The sequence below is a fragment of the Cygnus olor genome, chromosome 1, assembly GCF_009769625.2.
Source record: "Cygnus olor isolate bCygOlo1 chromosome 1, bCygOlo1.pri.v2, whole genome shotgun sequence".
NCBI lineage: Eukaryota > Metazoa > Chordata > Aves > Anseriformes > Anatidae > Cygnus > Cygnus olor.
In genome coordinates, this window is record NC_049169.1 from 79,020,808 (window position 1) to 79,038,160 (window position 17,353).

The window sequence follows — 17,353 nt, forward strand, 5'->3', positions numbered from 1 at the left end:
ACTGCTTCTTTCACCACAGCTCTTTGTAGCCACATCTGCATCTCTAGAGACAGAACACATCTTTCCACATACAGCCTGGAACTGCAGGAACTTGAAATTAAAGGTCTGTGGTGCATTCATTAATTCCAGAGGTACACTTAAATGTTGCTCAGTCATTGTGCTAACTTTGTGGCTATTTAACCTCAAAGTTCAATTTTTCCTGTATATTTTCCTTGCTCTGCTTCCCTGTCACCCTTCTGTTATCATTGTGAATTAACCTAACCAAATGTCCAATCTTTACTTTTTATGCAATGTAACCACTTTGGTAGAAAGCAACCTTTGATATGAAGTTATCTCAGATTGGGATTGAACAACGTTTTCCAATGCTTACCTTAAAGCTAAGCCTAATCAGTCCAGACTAATATCTTGGGAGAGTGATGCATGTATAACTCACTGGTGAGCTGGTTGACCCAGCAGGTCAGTCTTACACTTCCCAGATCTTCAGCCAATATTTATATATTTTTATATATATTTATATATATTTATATATTTATATATTTATATATTATATATATATATATATAAATATATATAAATATATATATAAATATATATATATATATTTATATATTATTTATATATTTATATATATTTATATATATTATATATTTTCTAAAAGCCAGGTTTCAAAGCAGAGAACATTGAGGCCTGCCTTATATATACAATCAGCAGACTGAAAGTAGTGAGCATCTCACACCCTCCTTCTGCAAGGGTCATATGCCTACCACTAGCTCCCATAAGGAGAAAAGAGAACACCATGGTAGCTAGGCAGGGTATTACTCAGTTGCTAATGCCTGAGGAATAGTTATGTTATGAACTGTTCTCTCTGCTGAAGCAACTGTTGGATCAGGTGGTTATTTTCCACCTTCTGAATAACAAATCATTTATAGCATGTGGTCTGCACACTATTAAAATTCTGAGCTTTTCTCTACCTGTCAGTTTGATTGCTTATTTAACAGAAATGCGTTTTCAGTGGAAAACTATCATGCATCAGCTAGTGGAAAACTATCATGCTCCTTGATTCTTTTATAGTCTCTTTTCTTCACTGGGTGCCAATGGGGTGCTCCTCGTTTTCTGGGGGGGTTTCTTTCCCTTTGAAGGAGAGGGGAGCTTGCTTTCTTTTCTGGCAGTAGTCATCAGTGTTTTTAGGGTGTTGTTAGGGTGTTCTGCTTAGTCTGGTAAATTACTGTAGGATTTTTCTGACACAGCACAGATGCATGGGATCCTGGAGAAGGTTCCCTTTTGCCAGGTGTGTAATGAGAGTAAAAAAAAAAAAAAAAGTTCTTGATAAATAACTCCATTCTCATACAGAAATATATGAACACCATGCAAGTCTTCCCTGACTGTCTTCAGCAGATGTATCTCCAACATTCACAAAGATGCTGGAGCTATATATAAGGAATTCTTTATTAGGAAAAAGAGGAGAATGTGGCTTTAAGCTTGGGAAAGTGCAGAAATTGAACAAACATAGCATTAAGTACAAGAATGCCCATGAATTCTACCAGTAATTTTGGCAGTAGCTCATCCATCTCCTTTCCAAACCTCTACTGAGAATGTACCTGAAGCAATAATCTGAGCACATCTTCTTGCTCTTGCCCTCTTGCCCTCAACTTCAACATCTTTTTATAGTTCCAAGGAACTCTACAACAAAGATTTATTCCCACCATAGGTTGTGTTCACCTTGCAGTTCATCATCATTTCAGCACTATGTACAGCAGGAAATACTATGCCAGCATCCACTCAGCCTTCATTTTGTCCTTTGTGCCAGTTTTTACCAGCAGAGACCTTCCTAGAGGAAGTGAGAAGCAGATGGGAACCTGTAGCAGATTTCTGGGTATTGAGAAAGGAACACTTTCTCCACCATTATAATTCTTTCCCCTTTCTAGTGTCTGTGACCTCATTACCCCTCATGACCTCCCATTTCTGATGCCTGTGTGATCTCTTTAACACTCATGAACTTGTTTTATTTATGAATGGACTTTTTTGTCATATCATATACCCATTAAACGGACTGCTTGTTAGATGCTTGATGCAAGGGCACATTTATCAGCAGTTGTAGGGACTTTCCCCTCCATCCTTGGAAATTCTCATCACAGGGTTCACACAAGTGCTCCAGTCTGTGTTATTTGCAAAGTAGAGAGTTTCTGCTCATGACACATAAATCACTGAAGAATTTGTCTTCCATTATTCTGCTGCGTACAGGCCTGTGAATGGATTGAAACGATTTACATACAGCTCTGCATTTCTGAGTCTTCACAAGTCCTGTAGGAAGTGGTTCTCTGTCTGTTTTGGCAGGAGCTTGGTCTTATTTATTGGTGCTTGTATGTGAGATGGAATTTCAAACTAGTAAGCTTGTATTGCAATATTGAGGAAAACCAGATCCCCACTTTCTGATAAACTTAATTCCCAGGCTTCAGGTTACTTTCTGAGCATGAAGATCCTTCTTACCACCCAATTCCTCATTTCATCCATGGGATTTTCAAAAACCAGATTCAGCAGAAGATGTGTACATCTACATCAGGATTTACACAAAGGATGACTCTGAAGGCTGAAGATATTGCTGTGCAGCTTCCTCGTGCCTCCCTCTTGGATTGTGCAGTTTTGTAAGCAGCTAGAAGTCTGTTTTGTCTGTGTGCAGAACTGTCTCAGAATTAGTTGCTTAGTGCCTATATGATGTCTTAACTTCAAAGCAAGAAGCATATTTCTTAATGGAATTAAGTGATAGGCCCTAATTCAAGTGTTATCTTTAGAGTTGACATCAGTGTACTTCACAGGAAACAAAGGTTTGTTCTTTTAAATTGGAGAAGTAAAAGCCAGAGGTAGCAGGTACATTTGGAAACAAAAGAGCAAATCCTACACATTTATGTATCCGAGCTTAAAATTATTGGCAAGCATCTAGAAGTGAATATGTCTGAGAACTGCAAGGAGAACAAAACAGCAGTTGAGTGGTAGCATTTCTGCTTACCTTTCTTTTAAAACTCTCTTGACACCTTAATCACAGTAGGAATTTTTGGCTATGGGATGTTGGATGAGAGGAGGTCTTTTTCTGACTTCTTGAGCACCAAGCAGGGTTTAAGACCAACCCTTTTCATTTGGTTTAAAGGTATACCCCTGTATTAAGACTTTTTTTATATGAGATATCCAACTGTCTGTACAAAAGCTTCATTAGAACAGACCATATCTTTGTTTGATTCAGTAACCTGTTTCCAACAGTTGACAGAAACAAGATACAAGATTAAGACTGGGCACTGTGCAACAATTACTACCTGAAAAGACCAACATAAGGAAGGTTTCCAACATGAGAAATATTTGAACTTCTACAGTTATCACAGAGAACAGAAATCAAATATCTTTAATGCAATATGGAACAGGTGATGACTATTATTGTGTAGTCTTGGTTGAATAGTTGCAGTTAAAATGCTGAAAAAATAATGAGCAAAAAATCTTGTATGCATTTAATTACTCTTGCAGGGTGCATTTGAATGTCTTTTTTTTTTCTTTCCTATTTGTCATAGTCTCAGAAGTCTTGAGGACTGTCAGTCTAAATTTTAATTTAAAAAATAAAGTTCTATAACTCTCTTATTGTCTCAAACCTGCAAGAGGAAAGTCTTAAGAATGACTGCCTCAAGTTATCCAATAAGAACATGGCTAACAAATGATTAATTATACTTTTCTTTTTTGGAAAATTATACATCTATGTTTTAGCCATTAGATGTTCTCTGTCTGACAGTAGTCATATTTATAGTGCCATCTAAAGCAAATGCATTAAATTAATTCAGAGGCTCTAATGAGGCCTACCTATATGAATCTGAAGAGCAAGAAAGCTTTCATGAAATATTACATATTATAAATTAAATTTATTTATGAAAAAGAAGTCAGTATCTGAGCTTCAAACTGTGTTAACCTAGATGATATAAAAATCATGGAAATTACCTGGAGAGTACTAAAGATTAGCAAACTGATAGAATATCAGTGACCTTGTACTTGTTCTGAGTATAAACCTTAGCAAATGTGTCAGGGAAGAAAGGTTAGGTAACCTCCCTGCCAGTCTAAAAAAGGGGCTGATTCTGTATATCATATTATATAGATTACTCCTTATTTGTGGGAGCTTGTAGAGTTTATTTTTAGAGAAAAAAAAAAAAAAAGTGGTATGTATAACTGAATAAATTTATTTCTTACATACAACCTCACTTGGTGGGCTGAAATGTTTCTGTAGTGAAACTGTACTCCCTTCCCCATAGGTAACTTTTACTGATTCACTATAGTGTTGACTCAGCCTCAGGTAGCTAGGCTACCTGTTGTGGATTTTATGTTTGCCAGATTTGGACGGCTAGTGACATTTCTGACTGATTTGTCAGGTCTTGACTGATTTATCAGGAGACAGACTGAGTGTTCATAGGTTGTCTTACATGAGTTCTCAAAACTGAGTGTTGGGGTATACACTGCATTACTGCTCTTGCTAAAAGTGTCTGTCTTAAGTAAATGCTGCATAGCATAGTCTCAGACATGTAGAGCTTTTGCAGGCAAAAAACATGACAGACAAATCCAGACATCCACAGAATAATGTAAACAGACACTTAATCCTTTCAAACACTGCATAAAGTTAAGGACTGCTACTACTGCACACAAAAAAAGCTGTTTATGGCTTATCTCTTTTTTTTATGTTACTGCATATCACATTCTCTTCATGTGTAGCTTTCCAGTAAAAAGTCTCTAGGCGTAAGGAACACTCAACAAAGGACATTCAGAAGTCCAAAAAAGCTCTGTGGAAGCACTGAAGCTTTGTATTCTCCTGTAACAAATGGGGAACTCAGTTACAATGCTTCTGACTAACCAGCACCATGTTGCTTGCTTACACAATTAGTAGGTAGTCAGCCTTGACTTCTGTCTCAGTCACAGTACATGTATAATTACTATGCTTCTATTGTTCTTGGAATTACAGTCTGTAGCCAATGGGTTTTTACAGTTTATAATCCATCACCACAAACTATGCTCTCTCAGCTGTATTATGAAAATTTCTTGGAATGGGAGCAATAACGATTGTAAATCTGCAAAGCTCTGTGAGTGGCTTGGCTTGGTTTTATTTCTTTACAGGCTAAGGTTTGATCTTTTGCTATTTTAAATTGCTGTTAATACCTGAATCCTGCATTTTTGTTCTATACACTTTTCCTGGTTATTTTCAAAACATCAGAATTTGAGAACTGAACAATTGCCTTCCTGTATAGAAATCACCTTTCTTCTCCCTAAACAGTAACCTTTTACTGTTTTGAATAGTGATTATTTCTGAAAAGCCAAGAGACTGGGGGAAAGCGTAATGTTACAGTTAATTTCAGTAATTTCAAAATGTCTGCTCTCTAAGTAGTTCCAATATTTTGTCTTTTTTGTTTGTTTGTTTGTTTTATTTTTCATCCTATAATGGATCACAAAACATATTTCACAGTGCCGTATAAGAAAATATAGCTGTCTGGTAGAATCTGCAATTTAGTCAGGTTTGTCTCCAGGCTTCAGGTACCATTTGGAGGAAACAGAAAATATTTTTTAAATAATGGCTTCAAACGAGAACTGTAATTAAATGTTAACTTCATTAAACGGCTCTTGCGGCATCCTTTTTCATTCTACTTTCAGGTGAAAAGAATCATAGCTTCGGTATTTGGTAAAAACTCTCACTCAGGAATCACTGGAGATGATTTAGTGAATTACTTGCAAGAGAAGATATACAAGATAGGAAGCCTTTTGTAGAAATCAAAAGCCATGTCTTGGCTCTTAACTTGTTTCCATGTCTTACCAATGGCACCAAGTATTCCAAAATGAATGGTGAATATTTGTAGATGCATACACAAACATTAATATTAGAGATAGCTTTTGGGGTTTGATCCAGGGCTCTTGCACTGTTTATCAACTATTTTCACCTTCATTTTCACTCCTTACTGGACAGTCTTGAGCTTTATCTCCAGCTTAAGCAACACCGTGTGCTCTTACCTTGGAAAGAGGCTCCTTTCATTGTTTTCTGTATATTGAACAATTTGTATTTTCTACAGTATTTATTTTCGTTGCCTGAGACTCAGCTGCCTTATAATTTAGCTGAAGTTCTCTCATTGTTTTTTTTCTTCTCTTAAAATTTTAATACAAATGTTTCTCGGTCTACTGGCAAGTTGTTCCAAGGGGGATTGCTTTCTGCCAGGAGACTCTCTTGGCTTCCATCTTGCTCCATTTAGTGCAGTCTCTGTATATCTGAATTAAACACTAATGTATTTCTGCCTGGGACTGTCTGGACAAAATATGTGCATATATGCTGTCAGGCACATACATGGTAGAAATCTCTGGGATCTCTGGATACACAGCAGCCTCAGTGCTGCTGCTGACGGGTAATTCCACCCAGGTGGCCCACATGGTTGCAATAAGTGCTTGAATCTTGCCCTGAGAAAGTTTTCAAGTGGAGAAAAATGTCACATCCAGAAAAATCTGTACATAGGTAACTACCTGGAGTGAAATAGTGAGGTACACAGAGATGTTTTGTCTTGTTTCTGATTCTGTTACAGTTACTGGAGTTTTATCTATACTTCAGCAGTGTTTCTGAAATGAATGTACAGTTTTCAAAACCTCAGGTGGAAACATCAATGTGCTGGGAACTATTATCTCAATAATAATGTAAAATCTCCTGTGTTCTGAGATTAATATTGACTAGAAAATAGTGTTTGTATGGGTAATCATTGTTCTACCTTCACTTTAAAGGTCGATTTTCTTCTCTTGACCAAGTCCATTAAAGGAGTTCATTGTGTTCCCAACCCTTTGCCACAGGCTATTATTTTCTTCAGTGGTCTTTTACAGATGTCCATAGGCCTACACTATGAACTGGCTTGATGAAGAGGTGGATATGGCCTTTTTGGGTTTTGCTTGTCTTTTTTTTTTTAACAATACTCAACTTTGTAATGCATCAGCACAACTGAGAAGGTTAGCTGTGGGTCAGAGAGGGCATGAGGAAGCTGGAGTTGTGAAAAAAGCTTTTAAACTAGCTCTGATAGCAGAAATTTTTGACATGAAACCTTACTTTGAAAAGACCACCTGTCCTTTCTCCCATGTGCAGACTCATCAGAATTCTAGGCACTATTTTTGTGAATAGGCTTATTTGAAGGCATAAGTAGCACATGTGCCTTTTGATAATTTACCCAATAAATAATTGTAAAACAGTTTAGTTTTGCATATTAAATATTGACTCAGTGGAGAGGCTAGTGAATGAGTCGTGGCAAAAATGAAATAACTGTTGGCCTAGAATAGGGTATGGAAATTAAAAAACTGAAAAACTTTGAGCTAATTTCCCAGTTAGGTGAAATAGTGTCTATAGCACATTTTCCTGCTTTTTAAACTTTGTTTCTGAATGACTCCAGAGTTTTTTCAAGTGTGTGTCATGCACAATCCAGGTATCCCACACTTTTTTGAAGAGTTAAAAACTCAGGGTTTTTCTCTTCTCTCTTTCTTTCCCCCTCCCCAAGTATTAGTCTATTTATAAATTGCACAGCTTGGCATGAAAGTAGTGACCAGCATGCAAGCAAAAAGTTTAATTATCAGTTACTTTTTTTGATGTTAGTTTGGCAGCCAGACAGAAAGAAGTGCATTGCAGTCTCGTTCAAATATATGGGCTAAGCAGGGGGAATTGAGTAAACATTTTCACTGCACTCTTTCCAGCACTTCTTATTATATTTCTGGCATGAGAGGGAATATATTTTCTGTAGTTCTGTTGTTGTTATTGTTTTGTTTTGGGCTTTATCAGTATAGTTTCTGATTATTTGCTTGATCTTGGGATGTTGGGAGAAACTGAAACTTTTGTTCATCTTCTGAAGGAATTATGGAGGATTTGGCTGAATCATTAGTTGGAGACATAACTCTTGCTCAAGAGAACTTAGTACTTGGTAGGTGGCCATTTGACCAGCATTCAAAAGGTTAGGTTTTCTGAAGTGAAACACAAAAAAATTCACCTTAGAATGTACAGAACAAAATGTTTGACTGTTACTTCTGATAGGAGCAGTCCACACTCATAATCAAAATCATTTGTCCCTTGCTTTAAATGAGAACTACTGACCTTATTGTGTATGTGTATATAAAAGGACACATCTCTACTTTAGAATACAACTAATGTAGAAATAAAACTTATACAATGCAGAGGGCGTAGGCATCCGAAGATAAATGTGGTTATAATAAGCCTGAATTTTGGTCTTTACAGGCATTGACAGAGGTTAAGACAGAGGTCTTAAAAATAACCATAACAAGCCAGAAACAACTTTCCCACTGAACATCTAGAACACATTCTTTGAATATTTTGAGCAGCATTTTCTACAAAACTGTGAAGTGTTTGACACTGCTTCCAAATAAGTATTGCTGTAATGCCAAATCTGATGCATAGCATTAGCTGTAACGATTTTTTTCAGAGCAAAACAGTATTTGTGTAGCTGAAGGCAAATTAAAAGCAAATCTTGCTAAGTTATGTGACATTATTATCGGTTTAGTCCTTTTAATCTTTATAGTTTGGTATGATAATGGAGTACATGAAAGCACTGTGATCACATTGAAAAAGAAAAGAAAGCTGCAGATAGGGAATCGTGGAATCAGAATCATAGAATGATTTGCATTGGAAGGGACCTTAAAAATCATCTAATTCCAACTCCCCTGCCATGGGTAGGGACAGCTTCCACTAGACCAGGTTGCTCAAAGCCCCAGCCAACCTGGCAACCCCTCCACAGGTGCTCTGGGCAATCTATTCCAGTGCCTCACCACCCTCACAGTGAATAACTTCTTCCTTATATCCAAATGAAAGCTACAACTTCGTAGTTTAAAACCATTACTCCTTGGCTTATCACTACACTCCCTGATAAAGAATTTTTTCCTGTCTTTCCTGTAAGCCTTCTTTACATACTAGAAGACTGTTTAAAGGTCTCCCTGCAGACTTCTCTTCTCTAGACTCAATTTTCTCAGTCTTTCTTCATAGAAGAGGTACTCCAACCCTCTGATCATCTTTGTGGCCCTCCTCTGGACCCGCTGTTATAGGTCTATGTCTTTCTCATGCTGTGGGCCCCAGATTTGACCTATCAGCTTCAAGTATGTAAGAGGCTAACATGTTCACATCTGAGAAAATTTAGCATCCTTCCTTCAAAAGAAAACAGCCTTGAAATTTGCAAGTATGATCCTGTTGACTTGAGTAGCGGTGGACTGCTTTCAAACCTTCTAAAACTGTGCCTGTAAGCATTTCTTTAGAGATTTTTAGATGGGATATAAAAAGACTGCCTTATGGTATTCTTAAGGTCTGAACCAGAAATCACTGAATCCAGCTGTGGCTGCAGTAGATGAATTGGGTCTTTTGTGGTATATTACAGGATGTTTGCACAGGTTTGACTCCCATTCAGAGCAATGGGATATCAGGTCTCAGGACATGTCAAAAATGAAGGAGCATGCCTGTGTCCTGTGTTTTGCTAGCTTGATAAACTCAGGTTTAAATTTGTCATGCTTTCAAGCACTGTCATTGCTTCTCTTTAGATTAGGTCACTTTCTGGCACATAGACGGACTGGGCTTGGGCACAGCAGTCTTAATTATTTTTCTTTTTCAAAACAGTTAAGTCACAGAACATTGTGCAGTTTTCTTCTTGGCAACTGCTTTTTTCCATACTGCCAGGATGTTGTTGAACTTCTCTCACTTTCTCTTGGCATGGATGCAAATAGCAACTATTTGCTTTATAGGTTACAGATCATACGTATCACTGAAATATTTAAACATTACAGAGGAAGCCTCATGTAATAAGCTCCAACTTCATTGAGCTTGGTCAGCCGGTCTTTATTCGGGTGCTGCTTGTGCTTGAACACTTTCTATGCTAATTTGTGGCCATTTTTTAAAACAACATGCAGTTTAGAACAGCTAAGATTGTGGGCAAATTTTTGTCTGCTTTGACCTCTTTGGAGTGCTGTAACAGCTATGCACATTGCTCATTACTATAAATAAGGAAGGAATAAGAAGACAGATAATCAAAATAACCCCCCTCTCATTATTGTCCCATGTTGTTAGGACATTTTTAGTGATGTTTTCCTTGCTGCCAAGTGCAAGGCATGTTACTTCCCAAACTGTAGGAAACCTAAGAGCAAATTGAGTCTCTCGGTGTCCTGTGTTGCTCCAAGGGTTTTGCTGCTGTATGCTGATTCAGACAGGAGTCTTGAAGAAAATATTTAAGCCATCTGATTGTTTCTGTTTTTCAGTCAATATATACCTCCTCACTTCATACTCAGAAACATTCAAAAAAAAACAATAAATTTGAAAATAAAGTAAAACTACCTATTAAAAATTACTTCCAAAATCACTTGGCAGGTGCCACATTATAGGGTAGCTGCACAGTGTTAGGATTATATTTACACCAGAAATACTTAAATTTATCATTTTATAAGCTAAAATCAATGCTGTGTTGTAAATGTGGAGTTACTAAACTGATATATGCTGATTCCCATTTTTACTTGTGCAAGTTGTCTTCCTGAAATGAAAAAGAATAACACATCTAATTACATTAATGCCATTCAAGTCAATCTGTCATAATTGCACTCATGTTGTTTGATACTTCACACAGTCTGTTGCTTATGACAACCTTGTAAATGTCAGATGTAGTGGCTGTATTCCTTTCACAAAAGAATCTTGAAATTTCCTTTGTTTTGTACTGTTTCTCCAAGTTATGGCATCCCATCATACTGAACATAATGTTGTCTGTGTATCAAATTAAAGTGCTTTTGTTTGGTTCTCCCTTTTAGGATTGCACTTCTCCTTCCTAAAGGATAAGCCGGGTCTGTTGGACCTAAAAAAATATAGGCACTCATGTAAGGCAACACTGAAATAGGTATGACCACGATGCCCACTTTCTTGTGTGAGAGCCTAGGAATGTGAAGTTATCTGTAGCTGTGATGGTGTAAAAAGAGCAGCAGGAACTGTAGTTATGGAAAAAAAAAATATGTTACAACCATTAGTTCTTTCATATGAGCTGGAAATTTGACTGTGGAGGCTTCTAACATTGCCCCATGGCTCTCTGCATCGGTTTCAGTGCTCCCACTGTCTCTCCTATGGCAGGAGCAGGCTAGCCCTAAGAGTCAGTTTCTGGAACACAAAATTTCAGCTTCGCCTATGCCACTGAATGGACTTGAGCTCAGCTCTACAAACATGACTTTTTGTTATTAATTTCTTTCAGAATAGTCAGTTTTTTGCTCCCTGTTACCAGAAATCCCAGGCCTGTAAAAATCTAATTTTAACCATTTTCTGTTAGGAATAATTTAAATCAGGAGTGCTAAGCCTGGGTAAAATTTTCTTAGTGTAAGTGAAGTCATAGTCAATCTCAAAATGGGGTTATGCCCAGCCTTTCAGAGGAGTCTTTCTTTTATTAGACACGTTATCTTAAGATTATTTTTATTCTTTCTACCACCACCTAGTGAATGTATGCCTTATTGGTTTAAATGCAATGACGTGGCCTGAGTGCTCTATGTGTAACTGTCTTATGTCCAGCAGTCTTCTGTCTTATTCTCTGGCTTGTGATATATTTCAAACTGTGTTATATTTTATCTAAATTTAGTCTCATTTTAATGATTTTTATTTTTTCTTTCTGAGTTCTTGAGCTCTCTGAAGTTTTTGGTATTTTGTAACATTTGGAATCACTCCTAACAGTACTTTGGAATGATCAACGAGTTTCATCTATGTTTAGTTTACTTCTTTCAGTGTGATTCATGAAGATGTTGGGCTGAGTACTAACACATATTTATCAACATCTACAATGAACTGCTCTTCAGAGCAGAAACTGTTTTTTCAAACCAGCTGTACAGTCTCTTCATTTGTCAAAAATATTTATTCTTTCTAAAAAAACAGCACTAAGTATGCAAGTAAACCTTCCTGCTTTAACAGAAATTCAAGATTATTCATCTGTAAAGATATTAGAGGATGTTGCCAGTATGTTCACATTGATCTCTTTTCCATGTCTCTCAGCAATTAAATCCAGGAGGACTTATGGAAGCAAAGAATGATGGCTTATCTGAATAAGCTTTTAAAGAACTAAATCCTTTCTAACATTTTCTGCTAAACGTTTGGGTGAAACACTCTTACTTTTGATGGAAGCAAGGGATATTTAACTGAATTCAGTTCAGAGATATAAAAGGTGCAGTCTTTCCTGAGCAGCTCTAGAGTAAGTATTGTAATGATACAGGACTATCTTTAACTTTTCAGAAGAGAGTGCCTCAAATTGCTCGAATCACCCACTTCATTTGGTGGTACTGACTTCAAGATGCTCAGGGTTTTCATCCACATCTTTGACAATTACTATTTAACCTTCAGGAATTTTTAAGAAACTGTAAAATACGCTTGAAAATGATACCCTTGACATATGTTTTTTTTTTTTTTTAATTATGTATGTATGTATTTATTTATTTATTTATTCCTCTCTTCTTTTTCAGGAAGTATTTTGGAGAACAGATAGGACTTTATTTTGCATGGCTGGGCTTATACACAGAATTCCTCATTCCGTCTTCAGTAGTTGGGATTTTTGTATTTCTTTACGGATGTATAACCATAGAGAGTGACATTCCTAGGTAAGCACTGAGATCAATATTTTGTTACTTGAGAATTATAAGACTGCTTTCTGGTCATAATCCTTGGTAGAATAATTGCTTTTAACATGTCTGAAGAGCAGTGATGCAGTATTAACAACCTGTTGAAAATACACATCTGCATTCATCATCATCATCTGCATTAATTAAATGAGATATTCAAATGACAAACATTTATTTGGCTGTTCAGTATTGCAGCTTTCCATACTCAAATGGAACTGTTCAGTAAGTCTACAGCATTATTGTAAAAAGGCCTGAGTTCTGGCATGGGAATTGGACAACCTGCATGTTCCTTTTTATGCCCGCCAATTGCTTTTTGTGAATGCACATATCTACATGCTCACCTGGAAAGACATAGTTTAGAACTCACTGAAGTTAACGCAAATAACATATCTAGTACTCTTAGACTACTTTGTTCATCTTAGTAAAATCATGTCATTGCACAAGTGACATTAATATTATTCAGCACATTTAGCATATTTGATATCCACAGGATTCATCTTGGCGATTACAAAAAATGTTATGCACTGTGTGTCCTTAGGATGTTTTACTAATTATACTACATAACAAAACTCACTCTACTCTGTTCTGGTCCAGCCTCACCTGGAGTACTGTGTGCAGTTTTGAGCACCACAATATAAGAAGGACATAAAACTGTTAGGGAGTGTCCAAAGAGGACCAACAAAGATGGTGAAGGGTCTAGAGGGCAAAACATATGAGGAGCTGCTGAGGTCCCTTGGTTTGTTCAGCCCAGAGCAGAGCAGACTGAGGGGAGGCCTCATGGCAGCCTGCAGCTTCCTCACAAGGGGAGCGGAGGGGCAGGCACTGAGCTCTGCAGTCTGGGGACAGCGACAGGACCCGAGGGAACGGCATGGAGCTGGGACAGGGGAGGGTCAGGCTGGGTGTTAAGAAAAGGTTCTTCACCGAGATGGTGGTCGAGCACTGGAACAGGCTCCCCAGGGATATGGTCACAGCACCAAGCCTGCCGGAGTTGAAGAAGCATTTGGACAACACTATGATTTTGGTTTGATTTTCAGGTAGTCCTGCGTGGAGCCAGGAGCTGGACTTGATCCTTTTGGGTCCCTTCCAACCCAGGATATTTTGTGATTCTATGAAAACTGTCAATTTGACCCAGTAAAGTCTGCTTCTCAGCGAAAAAAAGGACACTTCTGTACTGTCTGGGAGTGACTTCTGGTAGAGACAGGGTACTGACTTAGCGGAACTGCTGGTCACATTCATTGTGGCAGTTCTGGCATTCTCTCAAATTGGTGACTTTTAAAGCAGATCGCTCAGCAGTAGAACATTATTGCTGATAAGTAAAAGATGAATGACAACACAGAGGAGTTAACATTTGTTTTCATAGCTTGTTCTGAATGAATTATGATGAGCTGTGCTTGTCTGTAGAAAAGCTTGTGCTAACATTTAAACTGAAGTGAGATTTATGGAAAAATGTATCTGCAGCACCCTCTACTGCTTTTCAAAACAGAAGAGATCATTAACTGTATGATAGCTGGAAACAGCTGTGTGCATTTCAAATGATATTAAACATTGATATTACAGTTTAAATAGCTCTTTTTCATTTGAAGTCATAGAAAAAATGCTATTTCATGTCAGTCAATATAGAAACAACTATAATCACAACATACCTGCTATCAATGAAGCAATGTTGCAAATTTTTCCTTAGATCACAGTCTTGGCAAGGATAATTGAGCTTAACACAGGTCAGTTCACCTGAGACCATGCAGCTATGAAGGTCTTTCATGTCAGGAGTGCCAAGTGGGATTTGGTTTGTTAAAGAGATAATGATAATGATTTTTAAAAGCTTTTTAGATACTGAGTAAATACATAGCAAATAAGACTAGGAATTAAAATAATGACTTTAAAGAAAAGATTTTAAAATCTGTAAGAAAGTCTCTTATGTTTTCTAGAGGATAAATGCATTAAATGCATAAATGCAGTAAAGTGAGGAGGGAGAGGAAATACTGCTTAACATCTGAAAATGTAAGGCAGTAAGATTTATAGTTTTCACAAGATTTATTGCTTTTCATTTGCCTTCATTTGCCTAATTTGAAAATTAGGTTAGCACTCTGTCCTAGAAAGATGAGGAGTTATTCAGTCAAAGAATACCAGAATACCACATCTGCACTCAGCAGTGGAGGAAATTTTAGAACCTTGAAATGTAAAAAGATCTCGTTTTCTAAACACACTATGTATACACACACAGTATCTGAATACCCTTAGAATATATCAATTTGTGTGCCTAAAATAACTAACTGCTCATGCCTGAAGAACTTACGTCAAAACCTTGTGGCAGGTGGTATACACCAGAATTTGTGTTAAACCCTATCGTGGGTAAACAGCCATTGCTTTAAAAATACCCCATACAACAAAATGCAGAGTAGAGATGAATCTCAAAGCAAATGTGAGATATAACACTTTTGCTAAGAATGAGACTCTTGGATGGTGTCTTTTAAATTCAATGTGTGTAAGTCAGTTTCTATTAAAACTTAGCATATCTTCCTTGCAATGGTGTTGCAGATTTAATCTGTCTATGACATAGAACAACTAACATGCCTGAGTGCTGGATCTGGCTTTTATGCAGTTACTTGGCCAGTTGCAATGCACAAAGCATTATGTATTTCACATGGATTTTTGTGCCGTCATATTAAAAATGTGTGCTTTGTCAAGGGCATAGCGGGTTTCATCCTGTAGGATTTCCTTTACAGCCACTTCAGAATTCTTTTTCATGCATTTTAATCTGATCTGTACCAAATCCTGTAACTGAATGTAGAAATGGCAAATGCCACTTCGATTGTGTTTTAATTATCTTATTTTAGTATGGTTAACCTCAATCTTTAGTGATGTTGTCTTCACAAATTCACGAATACAGTGTAGATTGATTGATTAAATTGATCTGCTTTGCTGTTTTGCTGTTTTGCATTACTTTTCTGTTGGTAAGGTGCCTATGGGTATTTTAATGTTCCAGCACTTGGCAATGTTCCTCAAAGAGACACGTAGCTGATAGGCTTCTTTTCCCTGTAACTGCAAGCCATATGTGTTGCAGATAGCTTTTAACAGCTATGAGTTACTGCTTGATAACAGTACTGTACACCCCCTTTTCTGAGTAGTAATACTTTAAGAACTCATGTACTTACCATTCACAGTAAAGAAATGTGTGACCAACGTAATGCCTTCACCATGTGCCCTCTGTGTGACAAGTTCTGTGATTACTGGAATCTCAGCTCTGCATGTGCTACAGCTCGAGCTAGCCACTTATTTGACAACCCTGCCACAGTCTTCTTCTCCATCTTCATGGCTCTCTGGGGTGAGTACGTCTTTCCAAAGTTTGATTTTTGGACTGTTGGCAGAAATGAAAGCTGTGATGAGTAGCAGTAAAATGTAGTAGCCCTACATATAAGAGTGTTAATAAACTGAATGTGATGCATATGGCTTTATGAATTTGGCAAACCTCAGAGGGCCAGTGAGGGACTCTCTGTACTGAGACTGCAGAAAGCAATATTACAAGGCTTTCTGCTGTCAACAGAAAGCTTTGGAATAAGTAGAGAGCAGTTGGGTAATCCAGGGAAGAAAACTGTCCTTTCTCCCTCTACTTCCTTGTTTAATATCACTTCTAATCTTGTCATGTTTTCCCTCATTTCCTTGAAGTGGGAAGTTCTTTTAACTCCTTCTGCATTTGGGGGCTGGAATTTGTTTGGAGTTTGGTATGGTGCAGGCAGCTGAAAGCACAGTCTGTTTTACAACTTCCATGTGGTGCAACTTAGTCACTTAAATTAATCAAAACTTTACATGATTCTGAAAACAACGGGACTTTTTTTTTTAATTTATTTTTTTAATTATTATTATAATGTTTTAAGGTATTCCATTTAGACAAACTTGGTTTTCTTTAATAGCAAGGATTCCCTGACTCAATGAGGATCTCAAAACACTTCATAAACACTAATGAACGCATTTTAGTATTGTTCTTACTGTTTCTGACCTCACCTCAGCCCTGAAAATGTTCTTACATGTCTCATAGCTGGTACTATGTCCTCATTCACTCTAGATGTTGTTTATTGTGAAAGTTACAGGAGTGATTGCTACTGTAAAATGATTTTTGATTTCCCTGTTCATTGCTCACAAGTGGAAATTTTCATTCTTAATATGAAATCAAATAAGTATATTATTGTACCATAGACATCTCTCAGCAATTTGGTATACACTGCAATCCTATTTAAATTTCACAGCTTGTTTTAGAAAAGACTGACAGGTTGGTGTTGGGTATGGATAGCATAGTTATTTTTAGGAATTTGCATACAGAACGGATCATGTAAAGAATAAGTTTTTGTTTACCACTTCCTGAAAATTATTCAGCAATTATTTCGACTCAGTGAAAAGGCAAAAAATGATGAATTCACAGACTCTCTCAATGTCTTATTTTCCTACTTCAGATTGCTACCAATTGCAGAGTAGATTGGCAAATAAAGGGCCACACTTTACCTGCTGTCATGCAGCTTGTGATGCACTGATTTGTCCAAGTTTCAGCGTAGCTGTTTGGGCATCTAGTGTACACAATTCATTTATACTTTCATAACTGAATAGCATTTTCCCAACACCAAATCTTTACTATAAACTTGCATCCATACCAATAATTATTTTCATGCAGCCTCATCCAAAACAATTATACTTAGGTGTCAACAATACAATG

General features: G+C 37.1%; 1 protein-coding gene across 1 annotated transcript in view; it reads left to right on the top strand.

Annotated features, from left to right (window-relative positions):
- Positions 1-17,353, top strand: part of ANO2 (anoctamin 2) — a 187,202-nt gene that overhangs the window by 53,544 nt on the left and 116,305 nt on the right. The window contains 2 exon segments of the mRNA XM_040566038.1: positions 12,496-12,630; positions 15,813-15,973. Of these exon segments, the coding sequence (XP_040421972.1) occupies positions 12,496-12,630; positions 15,813-15,973 (296 nt within the window).